Genomic DNA, 17,261 nt, shown 5'->3' on the forward strand with positions numbered 1-17,261 from the left:
AGCTCAAGGGATGTCATTTTCCACAGTTTTATTTCAAAGTGAATTCAATTAACAGTTATAAAAACAATATCATGCAGTTTTATGGTAAAGGTAAAAGCATTAAAGTGATGGGTTGTGTCAAAGGGATAAGGTAGCAGATATTTTAGATACCACAAGAGCCTCCCACATGTACTAATAATACATGTACAAATATGCTATACAGGACAAGATCTCCAAAGCATCAAGACAAGTATCTGTTCAAATGACAATGTTTGGAAAGTAAAAGATTTGGGACACCTATCTGGAAAACAAATGACCCTATTCCTCCTCTGAGGAATTGTTGTGGTTCCTTGGATGCAAAAAGCAAGAAGCAAGACCAGGCTCTTCCTGGGCTCCCCAAGGATTTAGAGGGGGGAAATCACAAGACATCCATATCATTTTTCACTGTATGACATTACAAAATTAATGCCCTTCCTTCTGACCCAGAAAGAATCCCCAGGCACTGCAGAAGCCAGCACAGATGCATTTGGAATTACTTAGTAACACATACACCACTCATGCACATACAACAAAGAACTAACAACACAGCAAATGGAACGGGGAAAGCCTATGTACAGCAGCACTGGACGGGAATAAAGCCATTTTTTGTGTGTATAAATAAGCTCTGATCACAAACAAAGGAATGCCTCTAACACTTTTACTGGACAAGGAGTTAGTTGCCTTTAGAATCCCAATGCTGGATTTTCACTCCCTCATCACCTAGTTTCCTGAAGACAAACACTAATAGTTGAACTTAAGTTGAGCCAGCGTGCTACAACCACATCCTTGCTGAAATGAAACACTAATTTAGTGCAACTCACAAATAAACTGACCTTTCTTATATACTGTTGTGGCATACAAGTTCAAGTAGTTTAACAGTTGCGGAACCAAAGCAACCACAAAGCAACCAATGTGGACAACCACATTAATTGACAAGAGTTGGCTTGGCCTTTGTCTCAAGCTCAGCACCAATTCACAGAACTAAAGTGTGGTGAGAATCTGTGTTTAGCAGAGAAGTCTCAAAATTGTTGGTAAAGTAGATGCTTTGCCAGGAAGATAATTTCCCAACATTTGCCATGCTACTGCAAAGATGCGAAAGTGGGGGAAGCAGTCAACTGTGGACTGAACTGTCAGCCATGCTTGTGGCGAAGTAGCCACACGACTCCCCCTTGACTGTGGAATTGATCTAATAATGAAAGTCTTCATGTCAACCAGAGCCAACTCACATGAACTTCTAAAGCAGAAATTAGAAAAACTAATCATGGCCCAAATTCACATGATCAGAAGGCAGCCTCAGCTATGACAACCAATGTGCAAAAACCTTTCCGTTCTACACAAAAAAGCTACAAGTCCTTAACACGGCAGACTTTCTTGCCCAGCATCATCTCACAGTGGGGAGCACTGCTGAGCTGGGGAAATAGGTCTAGACCAGGAAGTCTGACAAGCTTATTCACATACAGGTCAGCACAACATGTGTTTTTTGTCCCAGAGAAAACATTCCCTTTCTTTGCTTACATGCTATTTCAGTTTGGCCATGATTCACCCCCCCCAGCTGCATCCCCTTGTGTGCTACTGAATCCCACCCCAGAAGATCCCCTGGCTTCATGAGTGGCAGAAGAGCCCTAGTGTTCACATGTGGCCCTGTGGACACTATTAGTGCTACCTGTGCTAGGGCTTTTTTCAGCCGTAACTTGCAGGAACTCAGTTCCAGCACCAATCAGGTGGGTGCTGCTGCCATTCTGAGAGAACAAGGCAGGCATTCATGGTGAGTTCCAACACCTCTTTTTCTAGAAAAATAGCACTAGCTATACCAATTCTGGCTTAAACATCTTAAGGTGCTTGTAGTTATGTCCCCTTAGGAAATGTATCTTCCCTCTTAGTGTTCAAAACCCCCTTCCTGTGCTCAGGTTGTTCAAAACCCAGATAAAACTGATTACTCTTATGTGCCAACTTAAGAGAAGAACCCCATGAAAAATCTGGGTGGTGGAAGACCTGAGAGATGCTATGTTAAACCAAGATTCAGCTCTCTGCATGTCAGTTAGGAAATGAATAATACTGCCACTTACGGTACGTTTTCTGTGGCTCTCCTGAATCCTAAGTATGAAAAATATTCTAAAACCAATTGGGATTTTAACATGTAGGCTAGCCAATGAGGCAGAGGCCAAAGCTGACAGAGCTAAGTTTAGCTTCTCCAATTTGTCTAATGTTTTGCTGGTCCACAGACTAATGCAAGAATGGCTATTCTATTTTACTTTTCTAACGATGGCACCGAGGAGAGACTGCAACCACCTGAAGTCTCGGCTGGTTTAGGCAGTGCAAAGAATGATGTAAACAAACTTCTCATTGTGTCCCTGACTCCAGAGAGCCATGTGCATGCCAAGCCTTCAGAAGCTATAACCGTTCTCCAGTAAGGCTGTCCCTTTGGACTTTAGGCTTGGCTGGCGCTGAAAAGTGCTCCTGCCCCACCTTGACTGGCAAGATCAGCTGGCAACTTAAGTCAACATGGTGCAGTTAGGAAGCCAGTCCAATTTGCTGGGGAGAAGATGCTCTTGCTCTTTCACCTTTGACTTCAAAATTAAAAAGGAAATGTCAAAGCAAGCATTGAAGGTTTCTTCTACAAGAGTCTAGGTTGACCTCTTTCTCCCAGATGAGATTAATCAATAACATATGCTGGTGCAGATGCTCTACGAAAAAGTAGGCTGGAGCCTCTGAAGAGCTGCCCCTAGGGAGAAGAAAACAGGAGAAGTGTTGGAAACCAACATTTAAAAGAACTGCCATTTTTAAAAAAATGTATAGTAAATAAGGGTGCTGGATGCAGCAACAGTAAACCAGGAGCAAAATACAAATAGTAATCCCCCATATGCATTCCTTTTTCCCTCTTCCTCTTACAGTGGTACCTTGGTTCCTGAACGGCTTAGTCGTCAAACAAATCGGCTCCCGAACACCACAAAGTGTTCCAGTTTGTGAATGTTTTCCAGAAGCTGAATGTCTGACGCAGTTTCCGACTGAGTGCAGGAAGCTCCTGCAGCCAATCGGAAGCCACGCCTTGGTTTTTGAACGGTTCCGGGGGTCGAACGGACTCCTGGGACAGATTAAGTTTGAGAACCAAGGTACCACTGTATTTTATACACGTCTAGGGAAACCCTGCATAATATTACGGTGGTGTAAAAAGACAAACACCAAATCTCACAGGAATAGACTTTACTGGGAAGATTATCCTTACTGATGTTAGTCTGAACAAGATTTTAAAGATTATGAAAACACTAAAGAGTAAAAACGGCAGGGGAGTTGGGGGTGACATTTTGCTTCTTCTGTGGCTAAATTTGCAAAGGCAGATTTGCAAAAAGTTAAGAATCATCCACTTCTGTTCAGGACAAGGAAGGATGCATGCTTCTGCCATCCATCTGTACTAAGGAACTGCTCAGGAACCAAAGCTTTACTTTCTCTGGCTAAACTCATCTCAGAGTAAACACGGCTGCTCACCTGAGCACTGAGGTGTCTCCAGCACTGAATCCAAGAGGAAAACACAGGGGTGCGTGGAGGGAGGCCAGCAAGTAACCTATACAGCAAAGAGAGCAGTCAAGGAAGAGAACAAACTGAAGGCGAGAGAAGCAAGTAATCAAGGTGTAAACAGGAACCAACATCACTACTGCCTCCAGATGCTCTCATTTATTCAGTTATGACAGACACAAATATATACAGTCCCTGCTCTAAAAAGGGGGCAATACACAACAGAAAACCAAACCCTCTCATTGTTCTACAAGCTGCAGAAACTTTACAAAAAGCCACCGACTTAACTCCATCTCCTTCAATGACCATGAACATTCACAAACCTGAGAGAGACACAGAGGCTGTTCACTTCATGTTTATTGACCTAAAAATGCTGGCTGGCTAGCAAAAATAACTGTGGGCTATTTCCACATATACACACAGCCGAGGTCTTCTCTTCCTCCTGGTTCCTTCAGTGCGCATCATCTCCAAACACATCAGCCTGAAGTCTGTCTGTCCCAAATCATTTTTTTAGGTGCGTGCAGGGATGCGAGGGCGTGATTTTTCATGCTGTGTGTGCATATGTCCAGGCTAAGCTGTTCAGTATAGGAAAATATGACTAGAATAAGTAGTTCTGCCAACTTATTAAGTTTTTATTAATAACGTTGGTTGGGGGTGGGAGTGGGGAGAGTGAAATCACATACCCACAATTGTTCACCGCCATGAGATCTCCCACAAGAAGAAAGGGGTACGTCAGCATGCTCACAGCAATCTGAAACAAAGACATATCTAAGGCATTCCCTTCCATATGGCAAAGCGAGACACTGTCCCCCACCTCTCCCCCCAAAAAACAATGAGCAAGAAGCCTCATGCAACAAGACAGGACCAGCATATTTTGAGTGTGCAGAGAGAGAAACTTTTTCACCCGAGGCAGCTTAACTGTCAGTTATGTAGAAAAGCAGCATAACAGGCCCCAGATATACATCAACTGGCAGGAAGAACTGCAGTTGAAAGATGCTTAACAACAGAGTTGCACATGCCTGTTAAAAATTACACGTGGAAAGAGATCCGTAAGTTATGATGACAGCTGGTTTCCCCACCCACATCTTGCACTTTATTAATTGTGGGTTTATTCGAGTCTGGTTTGGCAGCACGGCAGTTTCTCAAGCCCAAGGAGAATCTGGGTTGACCAGCAATTTTTTGGCCACTCGCCAGTTGCAGTTTCATAGGACTTACAGGTAGGAGACTTGGGTCTTTCATCTAACTCACCTCGCCTCAAGCAGACCAGATTTTTTAAAGTGGCCAACCTGTGGCATAAGCACCATCGCTGGTGGAGCAAGGGGCAGTGACTGTGGGAGCCAGTACAGTGGTACCTCTAGTTGTGGACTTAATCTATTTCGGGGTGCTGTTCGCACCCTGAAAAGTCTGCAACTAGAGTGCCTCTTCTGCACATGTGTGCGGCGCGATCGATCGTTTCTGCGCTTGCACGAAGGGTGCTGATCGCTTCTGCGCATGCGCGGGAGGCAAACCCGGAAGTAAACACTTCCAGGGTTGCTGGATTCGTAAGCAGAAAGTCTGTAACATGAGCGGAACACAACACGAGGTATGACTGTATATGGGAGTGAGACAAGTCTACACAGCCTGCCTCCCTCTGCAAAGCTATGCTGATGAGAAGAGGCCAGGAGCAGAGGCCTGGGATGGGTTACAGCTACTACAGTGTGCAATAATGCTTGTAGCGGCACTGTTTCATACTTTGGACCACATTTGAAGCACACTTGCCAAAAAGGCTGCCAGTTATTGCTTTAAGTCAGGGTCATAAATCAACCGTTCAATCCCTGAGATCTGAAGTTCCCAGTTGCCAGGACTCAGTCAGTACTTATACAAAGTCATACATGGGTGTGCACTATTTCCCTAGAACAGTGGAGGATAGAAGGAGAACAAGTCATATGTCGACCAATTCCCCCAACAGGCACAATCGCTTACATACCCCCATCACAAACTTGGTGTAGCTTCGTATCACAGAGGCTTGGCTGAACTGAAACAAAGAGAGATCAGAGGTTTCTTCATGCTCAGACCATCACACACATTGAGCAAATACAAGCAGATCACCGGTTATCAATAAGGCTGCATGGAATATGCAAAGAGACTGGCATAGTTCTAGATATAATCTAAACCAGATCTGAGCTAACATAGGCAGCAACAGCTTTAAACTGACAAGAGGCACCTACTAAACCAGGTGTGGGGAACGCTTGGTCCTCCAGAAGTCACTAAACTACAAGCCCCACCAACCCTGGTCACTGACCATGCTTGCTGGAGCTGATGGAAATTGTAGTTTAGCAGCAGGTCAAGGGCCAGAGGTTCCCCATATCTGCACTGGATTGAAGACATTGTAAACACAACTCCACAAAGACTGCTGAGTTGTTACACAAGTATAGGCAATTCAGCTTGCTTTTCTTTGGAAATAACTTTTCCATAGTTAAACTCCACCTGTTTTAATATTTGATCCCATGTCCCCAAAGGGGAAAAGACTTCATGAGCCGTATTAACAAGCAGCTCCCAGCAAACAGGTCTGAGAGTTTTGATATTTTCTTAGCCTAAATTAGCATGCTGCAAACGAGGCAAAAACTGAGTATGGGGAATCAATGATGCTTAAGAGAAACCATGTGCACTGAACAGAAAAAGTTGGCTAGAATGTGGCAAAGGCACTTCCTGGCTGCTATATGGTGACGGCTCGAGCTTGTAAAGTTTACAGGCGAGCAGAACAGTATTGCTGGGTGGGGGGAGGTTCATGTTCTCTGCTGAGATTTGTCAGCTACTTAAAACCATGCTCACTTTGAGCTGTGGAAACAAAGCAGAGAGAGGCCTCACTTACAGATGACACCCCTCCCCCTTCAATTTAGAACATTCTGCAAATCAAGGCTTCAACCTAGGTCCAAATATGTCATTGAAAATTTCCTGCTTCTCTCTCTCTCTTCACACTTTTGCTATGAAAACATAGCATGTTTTATTTCAGTCTGCTAAGTTCTTCCGACCCATATGTTTCTGTGATATCAGTACTAACTAGTAGTCCCTAAAGCATGAGTGCTAGGTGCAAAATAGTAGCTCAGTCAGGTGGACATACACTAAGAAGTCCAGACATTCAATGATACTATCAAAACCAAGTTTAGAAGTCCTTCCATACAAAAATCCACTCCTGGTTTTCTCCCAAGCATTCTTTTTCACAAGTAAGAGGTGTGTGTGTGTGTGTGTGTGTGTGCGTGTGTGTGTGTGCTGATTCAGGGCAAATCACCCAGAGATCCACTGTTGCACTAAACCAACAAGCAACTCAACAGGATGAGAAACCCCACCACTCACGTTGTCATCCACTGCGTAGGTGTTGATCAAGTGAGCCAGAAGGTTGCAACACCATAGAAAGATGACATCGCCTAGGATATGAGGAACTAAACCGCTGAAAAACCAAGAAGGAAAATTGGATAACAAAGACTTGAGTTAAACTACAAGAGTTTTGTGGCTATTTAAAACAGAACCGTTGCCTTTAAAAAAAAGAAAGATGCAATTTAGACAAAAATCTCATCAAGAGTGACCAGAAAATGTGGTTAACCCCTACCCTGATACAGAGATTCCAATCCTCCAGGTCTGTTAATTCAAAAGGAAATCATTAACTCATTCTACATGGCATTCTACAGCACAGATGCATTTTAGAAACCTCAGTGCTGATTAAAAAGTAATCACAGATAGAATAAGATTTGTTGATCTCCTTATTGCTGTTCTGACCGAGCCATTCCTAGTAATTATTGTTGCTTAAGTAGTAAGTCTGGGACTCCTTCCAAAAAGTGCCTTAGGCTCTGACATAATGCAGGGAGGAGCTCCAAGGCTGAGGTGCTGCCTATGAAGCCCCAAGTCATTTGCTTTTATCACTTTTATATGACGCGCAGGAGACACTGCTGCCTGGTCATGATGGGCCAAAATTTATCTCTGCTATGTACCTGCAGAGTTTTAGAATTCCAAAGGAGTATCCTATTTGGAGCAGCATCCTATGTACTGCCTGATAGAAAAATGTTGAGTGTAGAACTGAATCCTAAGGAGTGGGAACAGCAACCTCCCGTTCTGCTGGCAGATGACTGTGTGGAATAAGAGCTAGCCCAGGGTGTGGCAACTGATCAAAAACAAAAGTTTCAGATTGAGTAAGGTTTGCTAGGAATTCAGACAGACTCACGTACACAAAGAATCCCAGCAGCCCTTCTTCCTTCCAAATTGTCCCAATGGAGCTGAGCACGCCCCTGTTGAGAAAGGAAATGGTTAAGACTCGGGGAAGAAACTCTCACATGCCTCTGCAGTCAGCAGCACATTTATGCAGCTGCTACTTGTATGCTTCAAGCAGGGGAAAGAAGAATCGTCTTCCTCTCCTTGGAACAAACCAACAGCTAAATTAGCATTATGATTCTAGCACAGGGGTGGACAACCAGCGGCCCTTGGCCTAATTTCAAAGCCCTCAGCAAGCAGCAGTTCAGACCTCTGGCCAGGAGTAATCTCTCCTTTGCCAGGGAAGAAAAGGGAGCGAGAAAGGGGGTTCCGGGGAGGGAAGGCTCTGGCCCTGCCCACAGCCACCTTCAGTCCCACTCACACAGCCTCCAACCAAATACCCTCTCTTCAGAATGCATCTCTCCCCCCCGCCCCCGGTCTCTCTCTCAAAAAAGCTTCCCATCACCATAATAAAATAACAGTTTGCAGCATAAAAATGTCCAGCAGGGATGAATCAAAGCATATTAATAGAACATAAGTGCAATTCATAACACTCCTACTCACAGATACCTAACAGGCCTGTGAATTTTTTTTAAAAAATCCTGACCTGGGGACCAAAGAACCCTAAGGAGGTGCCGAGCCAGCCTCTCTCAGATGGGCATTCTACAACTGGGGTGCCACCACACAGAAGGCCCTCTCTCCTTAGTAGCCCCCACTTCACTTTGCTTAGCGTATACACCTTCTTCAGTAGAGTCGCTGAAGAAGGAATCAAGGAATCTTGTAGTCTTACTTTGGACCAACTGCAGTTTCTGGATTATTTTTGAAATCTGCTGTGTATATGCTGCATTGCAGTAAGCTAAGCATGAGGTTACCAGGAGATGGGTAGCTGGCAACCAAGCTATCTCTATTCAGGTGGAACTCTCTCCTAAGAAGTGTGCATGGCCTCCGCGCTGCAGATTTTTAAATGAAGCCTTAAAAGTCATCATTTACAAGCTGCCTTTTGCAATTTTTAATTTATTTCCAGAATTGGTACATACTATAGCACTCTTTAGTTGTTTTATTAGTCTCTCTATTTTAAATGGTCTTTTTAATAACTATTAAGGCTGCAGCCTTTGCTAGTTGTGATTAGTTTAGAGTACTGTATTTATTGTGTTTTTACAATATTGTGAGCTTTCTTAGGTGGAGTATGTCCCCCAAAGCATCATATGCATGTTTTTATAGAAAGCAAATAAATACTTAAAATTGTGACTGCATAGTTGCACTATCTTAAATTTCTGCACAGGGAGACCACTATGAAACTGTATTGGTGTTTCACCTCCTTTTTGTCTGAAAGAGAAGATGCTGAAACTAGAACAAAATTCTAGCGGGACAATGGATATGTAGCGTCAAAGACACAGTGGAGTAAGAGGAAGAACGGGGAGCTGTTCATGCTGGTGCTGCTTGGTTCACATTGAGGAAATAGTTTATGCAAGACTGTTATTCTCAGGCTCAATTCTCAAAGGGCAGAACAATCTCACCTGTACTTCACTTCCCGTCCTACGAACTGGACCATACAGCGCATTGAAATTACTGCAGGGAAACAAAGGCATTTAAGCAACTGGAGTTGCAAACCATTTCATCGCTTCATCAGGATCTATCAAGCAGTACATGAGGCACAAAATCCAATCCCCAAAATGCAACATTCTATCAGTCATAGTTCTTAGTTCATGATGCTTAACAGAGATATAAATGCATACCTCCCTAGCAGCAAAAACCCCAGGAGCGCCTTGTGGCTCCTTAAACATTAGCAAGCTGCATAAGATTTCACTGATTATGGGGAACCTGTGGCCCACCTGATGCTGCCACACAACAACCCAGCATCCCTGATCACTGGTCCTTGCTGGCTGTGACTGATTGGAACTGTAGTTCATCAATGTCTGGAGGGCCACAGGTTATTCATCCCTGCATCAGAATCCACCCTGTCAGATGTATGAAATATTTTCTTCAGTTGTAGAGTGAATATCCCTCTTACACTTCAGCACATGCACCTATTATTATGTAAGCTGTAGGACCAAAATGTCATGAAATGGAACAAGTCTCAGTCTCTTGTATTGCTATGCAGAGTCAAATTTACTTCAGCAATCATTAGTGACAGCAAACTTCCTTCTCTAGAGGTTTTAACACCTGAAAGGGGGAGAGAGAAATGTTTTCTTTAGTAAGTAAGAACATCTCAAATGAGTCTGACTCAAGATCAGGCTCCTGTCATGGCTAGGAATATCTTCCCCAATTTTGTTTAAAACAATTGCTTCAAGAGACAAACTAAAAGCTAATCTTTCTTTTTATCAAAATTTTTATACCACTCGATTGTAAAACAAAAACCCAACAACCCTCAAGGTTAGAAAGAGATTGAAAGACAGCAGACCACACAACTCACCATGCAGCGGATGAGAGATAACCCGGGATACGCACTGCATCATCATCTCATGGGAGGTCTGAGAAAGAAGGTCAAGCAGAGTGCAGTATGAACCACCTTCTGAGAAATCGAATGGCTGCAACTGATCACACTGTCATTAGGACTATGTTGGGAAACCGATTGCTTTTAAGTATTTCAGTTTTGTGTTTTGAAAAAACAAATCTGGGGGGACTACACAGAAGGCAGCAATTCCCAGATCTCGTTACCCCAAGCCAAGACCTGCCTCCCACATATCTTTATTCTGATGTAACTGTATACGAGATAATTCAGAGAGGAGAGATTGTGAAGCTTCGGTAACACAAACAATTTGACCTCAGAGGTATACCCATGTCTGAAGGCAAATTTCTGCTTTCTTTGAAACTTTTCAAGCCTCACATTATATATGTTGGAAGACCACTTTCAGGTATTTTATATTCTCATTATGCCATTTTTCAAAAATCGTTTGATGGTATCTAATGCTGCCACAAAACTTGTACAGCAGGCTCCTACTTGAACAACAGAACTTCTCCCTTCTCCCCTCTGCAACCCCTCCATCTCAAAATCTCTTCCAAAACATTGGAGGGCCCTCTGGAGCAGATTTCAGGTTGCACAAGGGGTGGAAGGGAAGTCCCTTCCATGAGTGTATTCTGCAACACTCGGTTGTGCAAGTGCGGAAAAAAATTCTACAATGGCAATGGAACTTCTCTTCCCTCTCCCCACTCATCTGCCGAATGTCCTCTGCAGGTTCTCTCTGAAGAAGATTTTTTTTTTTGGGGGGGGGGGTAGTGAAATTCCATTGTGCTCACAGAAATTGTTCTGCAATTATTTAGTTAGATTAAATCCATTCATTTTAATTTTTAATTTCTTGGATGGCGGAAGAGCCAAAATCTTAAGAAATCAGGCTGACCCCACGTTTGCATTTTCAACCTTTCCAATCTTCTCACAGCGTTAAAAGGTAAAGGTAAAGGTACCCCTGCCCGTATGAGCCAGTCTTGCCAGACTCTAGGGTTGTGCGCCCATCTCACTTAAGAGGCCGGGGGCCAGCGCTGTCCGCAGACACTTCCGGGTCACGTGGCCTGCGTGACAAGCTGCATCTGGCGAGCCAGCGCAGCACACAGAACGCAGTTTACCTTCCCGCTGGTAGGCGGTCCCTACTTATCTACTTGCACCCGGGGGTGCTTTTGAACTGCTAGGTTGGCAGGCGCTGGGACCGAACGACGGGAGCGCACCCCGCCGCGGGGATTCGAACCGCCGACCATACGATCGGTAAGTCCTAGGCGCTGAGGTTTTACCCACAGCGCCACCCGCGTGCCACCACAGCGTTAGCCCCAGGCAGTTTTCCAAACTAGGTTTAGCCTTACAGGAAGTTGAGGAGAAATGAACCATGTTAACTTTCCTAGATTTATGAGAATGCAAAGTTGCAAAACAGTGTTGCTTTTTTCCAAACACTAGGTAAAAGATTAAGAAAAGAAAGATTGCTCGATAATGGATCCCACCTCTTTTGCCACTTTCAGAAGGGACGTTTTCACATCATCCTTGTTAGAAACATGTTCTATATCCTCCAAAGGAAAGGCCTAAAAGACATAATAATAATAATAATAATAATAATAATAATAATAATAATAATAATAATAATAATAATAAAATTTTATTTATACCCCGCCCTTCCCAGTTCAGAAAACCGGGCTCAGGGCAGCTAACAACAAATTTAAAACACTTAATTGATGCAACAAAAAACAGCATAAAACGTGAATAACAATAAATTCAGAATTCAAAAATCAATTTGGGGGAAAATCCATCCAATAAACATTAGATGATCACCAGGGCTAGTTGGCTAAATTAGTCCTATTTGGGCCAGTGAGGAGACCAGGGGAGAATTAGCTGTGGGATCCCAGAGCGGGCAATCTTCATAAAAAGGGGAGGGGGAGGAAAGGAAGGGGAATAAAAGATCAGGCTAAGTTCAAATTGAAAGCCAGGTGGAATAGCTCTGTCTTACAGGCCCTGTGGAAGGAAGTTAAATCCTGAACAGACATTAAGCTTGCCTCCCTTCAGAGACTTAGCTATGATGAGCAATGGCACTTGATGCATCTGCTCTTAGGGGTGTTCCCAAGGCTCCCTATTCCCCATTTCTAATAAATAATATAGCTGGGGGGAAATGGGAGAGGAGGTCAGAGGACCATACATGAGGGGGGATCACCATGTTACACAGATTAGGTTGAAAGATAGTGACTTGCCCAGTGAGCTACACCCCCATCTTTGATTCCACCTTCCTCCTTAAGGAAGTAGGAACCATGTCAGTCCATTAGCCAACCTAGATAAGTGTCTACATGGATTGGCCACAGCTGTCCAGTGCTTTTCCAGTCCTACCTGAAAATGCCCAGAGTTGAACCTCTGACCTTTTGCATGCGAACCACGTGCTCTATCATCAAGCTATGGCCCTTCCCCAACTTCCTTCCCTTCTCCCTATGCTCTTGCTGCAAGGGAGCCCTGTCGGGTGTGTGTGTGTGTGTGTGTGTGTCTGTGTGTGCGCGCGCACACACACAACTTTTTCTGCCTCACAGAAATGGAGAAGGAAGTTGCTCTCCACTTTGAAAATGCCCAGCTTGGAAGCATGCACTTGCCTCCTGCTCATCACCCTGTGTCTAAAGCATCATTAGCAGGAAGAGAATCAGCATGAGGAGGCCCAGACTCGAAAGCACTGAAGGAGCATGAATGAGCCTCTCTTCCCACTTCCAAGCAATGCACAGACGGGAGGGAGTGGCAGCCGGCGCAGGCTCCCGAACCATAGAGCTGAATCAGGCAGTGTTGAGTTTTCGGAGCTTTCCTGTGCACAGCAGGAGGGGACGGAGTGGAAGGCAGCCAACTCATCTTGGCAGGAGACAGAGCAGCACTCCTCCCATCCTTAATGAGGAGCTGTCACTGACGATTAGAAAAGTGAAATCAACAGCCCCACTGTCAAAGACTGAGCAGGCCAAGAAGTGTCAGACTAACAGGCTTTCACAGGAAATAAAAGGTCACTAAGAGAGGATCAGCACATCATTATTTTAGGGAGGCTGAAGGCACTCAAGACATTCCTAAAGCAGCCTGATGGTGACTTAATAATCAATTAATTTAAAATATGGTCCAAGAGGGCCATCAGTGTAGGACCATAATAAAAAAAATAAATGCTGAGGATTCAGGAAATCGTTCATAGAATGAAAAAGGGAGAAAGTTAAGACATGCTCAGAGGGCCTCCGTTCAGCATAAGGCCAGCAGCTGCTGCTGCTCTTTCAGCTCAGCAACTCAGGATCTTGCAAAGGATTAACTGCCTCTGGTTGAAGGAAAGGGCTATTTGCCACAACCAGAGAAGTGGCAGTGGTGGCTGCTCTTGAAGCTCATTCCTTCTCACTCCACAGTGGTGTCAGCTGACACTTGAGTTATAATGAAATGCTGACCTTTCTTTTTTTTAAAAAAAGTCATTCACAACTAGCCTTCAGTACACTGAGTGCAGAGAGCAAACTTGATCCTTACCTTCTTTACTCTCCCTCTGCTTACGGTGGATAAAGTGCTAGAGAGAATTCGAGGAGCAAGGCCACGGAAAAGGCCCCTTTTCCCATCCACTTCCACAATGTGTCTGGCTAGGAAATAAACGATTGTGGTGTCACATCATCGTCGTTGTCAGTCTTCAGAAGCTCCAACTTGCAGCTGACTAAACATCTATTTGGAATAACACGTCTCAGGGCATTAGACTATCCACTGATACTGAAGATCCCATTGTAAAATGAGGAGAACCCTGACATTGCCAACTAAATCTTTCAGCTGTGGTCTGCCTACCTTAAAGAGTTACACTGGATTTTACTGGGCTAGGTCAGAGTGTGAAGATTCCTTTAACTCGTGCTTAGCTGTGTTGCCTCCTTCCACCCCAAGGGGTTCAGGTTATAATCTGCAAAACGTTTTGAAAGGAATTGCATAGAGCCTAAATTATTACAAGCATCAGATGGTAAGACAGAGAGGAAAAACTCAAATGTGCTCCTAGTATAGTATAATGCCGTGGTTGTTTGCTACAGTGGAAATATAAGACTAATTCCACTTTTCCAACCCTCAGGTTGCTGTAAAGCAGTGTTTTTTCCTAGCTGTATTTTTTTTTCCAAAAGAGAGAAAATGTTTCTGTAAGAGCAAATCTACAAAGTGATCTTCATTAAACAGCTGTATTGACTAGCTCTTCAGTTGACTGTCATGCTTCACACAATAAAACAATCACAAAGAAATGCATTTAAAAAGCTTCATTAGCAACCCCCCCCCCCAGATTCTAAGTCACAGTATGGTTGCTCTATACCATTATATATATAGAAAGCAAGGAGTATTATAGATTCATGCAGTGATGTATACACATTCTGCCTCTCTACATGCTATAAATGTATCTGTCTTAAAATTCTGTTTTATGCAAAACAGTTTGCTAATGATTTTTTTTTTAATAGGTGCCAAACATTTCTCTAAGAGAAGCACATAAGTGGTATGGCTGAAAATAGCAAATAAATCCTCAACAATCATACCACTACTCATAGTAACACTTTCACAGCTAATATCTGTTATAACGAAATGATTTATTTTATAATTTGATAGTTTTATAAAATGTATACACTGCTTGATTGCAAAACAAACAAACCCTCAAAGTAATTTACAAAAAGGGTGAAATCCTTATCCATCTAAATGGATATCCCAAAATCAAAAAAGGTACTATCAATTAAAACGGGTTTTCTGGCCTAACACTAGGTATGTTGCTGTTGTTTCTTTCTGTAATTTTGTTGGAAGTGACACAGAGTGGCTGGAGCAACCGAGTCAGATGGGTGGGGTATAAGAAATATTATTATTGTTGTTATTAGCATTATTCAAATAAGTAGATATTATTCACACCAAACTGCACTTTTTGCAGCACATGAAACCCTTTCTAAGTCAACAAGGATCAACAATGATTCCATACAATCTGTGGCACAGACAATACTTTTTTCCTGTTACAAAATGACTAGCAATATAAATGAGATATAGAGTGTTGGCCTGGTCTGCATGCAGTACTAAGCCAAACCATGGCTAAGCGTGTGGGTACTCACTGTAAAAATTACAGCCACTTCGTTTCTCCCCCAGTCCTGCTGCTGAGCTACTCAAAATGAAGACATGGTTTGGCTTAGCTGAACCCAGGCTCATGGTTTGTCTGGAGTGAGACTAGCTATGTGCCTGGGTTCAGCTGTAGTAGTGCCAAACCATGGTTTCACGTTAAGTAGAGCAGCAGCAGCAGCTTTTTTTTACTGCAAGTACCTTCATATTCATGCATTCATGCTTAGATACAGTATAACTTAGCATTACATGCAACTGGGCCAGTGCCTACAAGATTTAAAAGGCAATAATGCAATTCAGCACATGCCTACTCAGAAGATAAGGTCTACTGGAGAGTACTCCCAGTTTCAACTATGAAAACCTAGTGCGCCATACAATTTTAGCTGTCACTTTATTGTTGTCTTTGTCTGTGATCATTGCAAATCAAGATGATCTAAGCAGTATTCCTCCTGCAGCATCTATATTCTCATAAAAAACCAACTTTGTTCACAGAAAAGGCTTTTTTTTTAAAAAAAGAACTGATTTATCACAGCACTATACTACCGTTGACTTATCATTTCTAAGTTTTGTATTATCTCGGGTTAAGAACTTAATTCATTCTGGAGGTCCGTTCTTAACCTAAAACTGTTCTTAACCTGCGGTACCACTTTAGCTAATGGAGCCTCCTGCTGCACACAATTTCTGTTCTCATCCTGGGGCAAAGTTCTTAACCTGAGGTACTACTTCTGGGTTAGCAGAGTCTGTAACCCAAAGTGTTTGTAACCCGAGGTGTTTGTAACCAGAGGTACTACTGTACTGACAAACTTTCCTTGGATTTTTATTAAGGTATGCTCACCATATGTAAAAAAGCCAGGTAGGTAAAGTACTTTTCTTCCCAACAAGTTTCTCCCGACAGTTGGAGGAAGAGGTTCATGCCCAACCTTTAAAAGAGATACCAATCAGGCAACATCTGCTTCTTGGAAGACTGCCCCATACCAATGTTCTTCATTCATAAGTTTACATCCTATATAGATGGTACATTTCCCCATTTGTTCTCAGTTCTTTCTCAGTTTCACCAACACCAACCCTTTACTGAATTAAAAGATTTACAGGCCTGGGGCCTCATAGCTAATTTTAGTATTGTCTTTTTGCATTGTTCTAACCCACTCTGAACCCTTATGGTGAAGGGTAAACAGTCCAAATCATCCTCACAGGCACACCATTTTTAGTTGTGACAGTGTCATTTTATACAGCAAATGGAACAGCAACGTTTTTTTACAAAATCTAGGTAAATTGCAAAAAGGAGATAAACCTCATTTATGAGGTACTGACCCTCCTCCACCTGTCGCAAGGGGTCACACCTACCACAAAAGCCGGAAACTGAGCCCTAGTTAGGGGCAGCCCCAATAATTAAGACGAAGGCTACACCTACTTGCCCAGGGATGCCGGGAGGCACATCCCAAGATAAACAGCAAATACCAATAACTCTCATTAATTTTCGGGCCCTGCTTCGCAACCCCCAAATTCTTGGGGCTGCCTGCTCCGTCAGAGGCCCACAGAGACTGCCCACCCGGAACCGGCTTTCGGATGCGACCGCACCTGCACCAGCAGCTTGACATAGAGCAGAGGGTGGCTCAAGGTCGTGAAGCCGGCGCTCAAGGCCACGAAGAGAGCGTCGGCCCCCTCCGCCGGTCCCGGCCCCATTCCTGGCCCAGCGGCTGCGGGAGGTACCCCAGGGCCCACCGTTACAGCCGCCATCCCCTCCGCCCCCATCCAACAAGGGAACGCACTTCCGCGTACAGCTCCCTGCCCTCGTCACATGACCGAGCCCTTCGGTCACCGGGCTTCTACGTCATCACATCACGCAAGGGGAAGGGCTGCGGCAGGGAGAAGGAACTGGCTGCTTCCTTGCATAGACTCAGAAAAATTGTAGAGTGACCACGGATAACGATAACTTCCGGGTTTATTTTCATGCTCCCCCCCATCCTGGGGCAGACGTGAAAGCGGGCTT

The 17,261-nt window shown here is 43.8% G+C and overlaps 1 protein-coding gene across 3 annotated transcripts; it reads right to left on the reverse strand.

Annotated features, from left to right (window-relative positions):
• Positions 1–13: 13 nt before the first annotated feature.
• MTCH1 (mitochondrial carrier 1) lies at positions 14–17,076 on the reverse strand. 3 transcript variants are annotated; one of them, XR_014008560.1, is made up of 13 exons: positions 16,850–17,075; positions 16,107–16,191; positions 13,691–13,797; positions 11,677–11,754; positions 10,163–10,220; positions 9,267–9,318; positions 7,728–7,787; positions 6,862–6,955; positions 5,495–5,542; positions 4,212–4,279; positions 3,502–3,577; positions 1,966–2,740; positions 1,847–1,891 (listed from the first exon to the last, which is right to left on the reverse strand). XR_014008560.1 is itself a non-coding variant. In XM_081195789.1 (12 exons), exons 1-12 carry the CDS (start codon positions 17,021–17,023, stop codon positions 2,672–2,674), a joined length of 969 nt encoding a protein of 322 aa, XP_081051915.1. In that variant the 5' UTR covers positions 17,024–17,075; the 3' UTR covers positions 14–2,671. The 3 variants fall into 3 exon arrangements, 2 of the variants coding, with proteins under 2 accessions (XP_081051915.1, XP_081051916.1); XM_081195789.1 differs by having other exon boundaries at positions 14–2,740; XM_081195790.1 differs by lacking the exons at positions 1,847–1,891; positions 1,966–2,740; positions 3,502–3,577 and adding an exon at positions 3,871–4,103 and having other exon boundaries at positions 16,850–17,076.
• Between the last annotated feature and the right edge of the window lie 185 nt (positions 17,077–17,261).

The sequence above is a fragment of the Podarcis bocagei genome (assembly GCF_964188305.1).
Source record: "Podarcis bocagei genome assembly, chromosome: 5".
Taxonomy (NCBI): domain Eukaryota; kingdom Metazoa; phylum Chordata; class Lepidosauria; order Squamata; family Lacertidae; genus Podarcis; species Podarcis bocagei.

Coding starts and splice junctions, on each gene's coding strand:
- MTCH1 (XM_081195789.1), bottom strand. CDS start 17,023: ATGGGGGCGGAGGGGATGGCGGCTGTAACGGTGGGCCCTGGGGTACCT. Junction 16,192..16,849: donor ATGTCAAGCTGCTGGTGCAG/GTGCGGTCGCAT, acceptor TCTCTTTTAAAG/GTTGGGCATGAACCTCTTCC. Junction 9,319..10,162: donor TATCTCTCATCCGCTGCATG/GTGAGTTGTGTG, acceptor GTTTCCCTGCAG/TAATTTCAATGCGCTGTATG.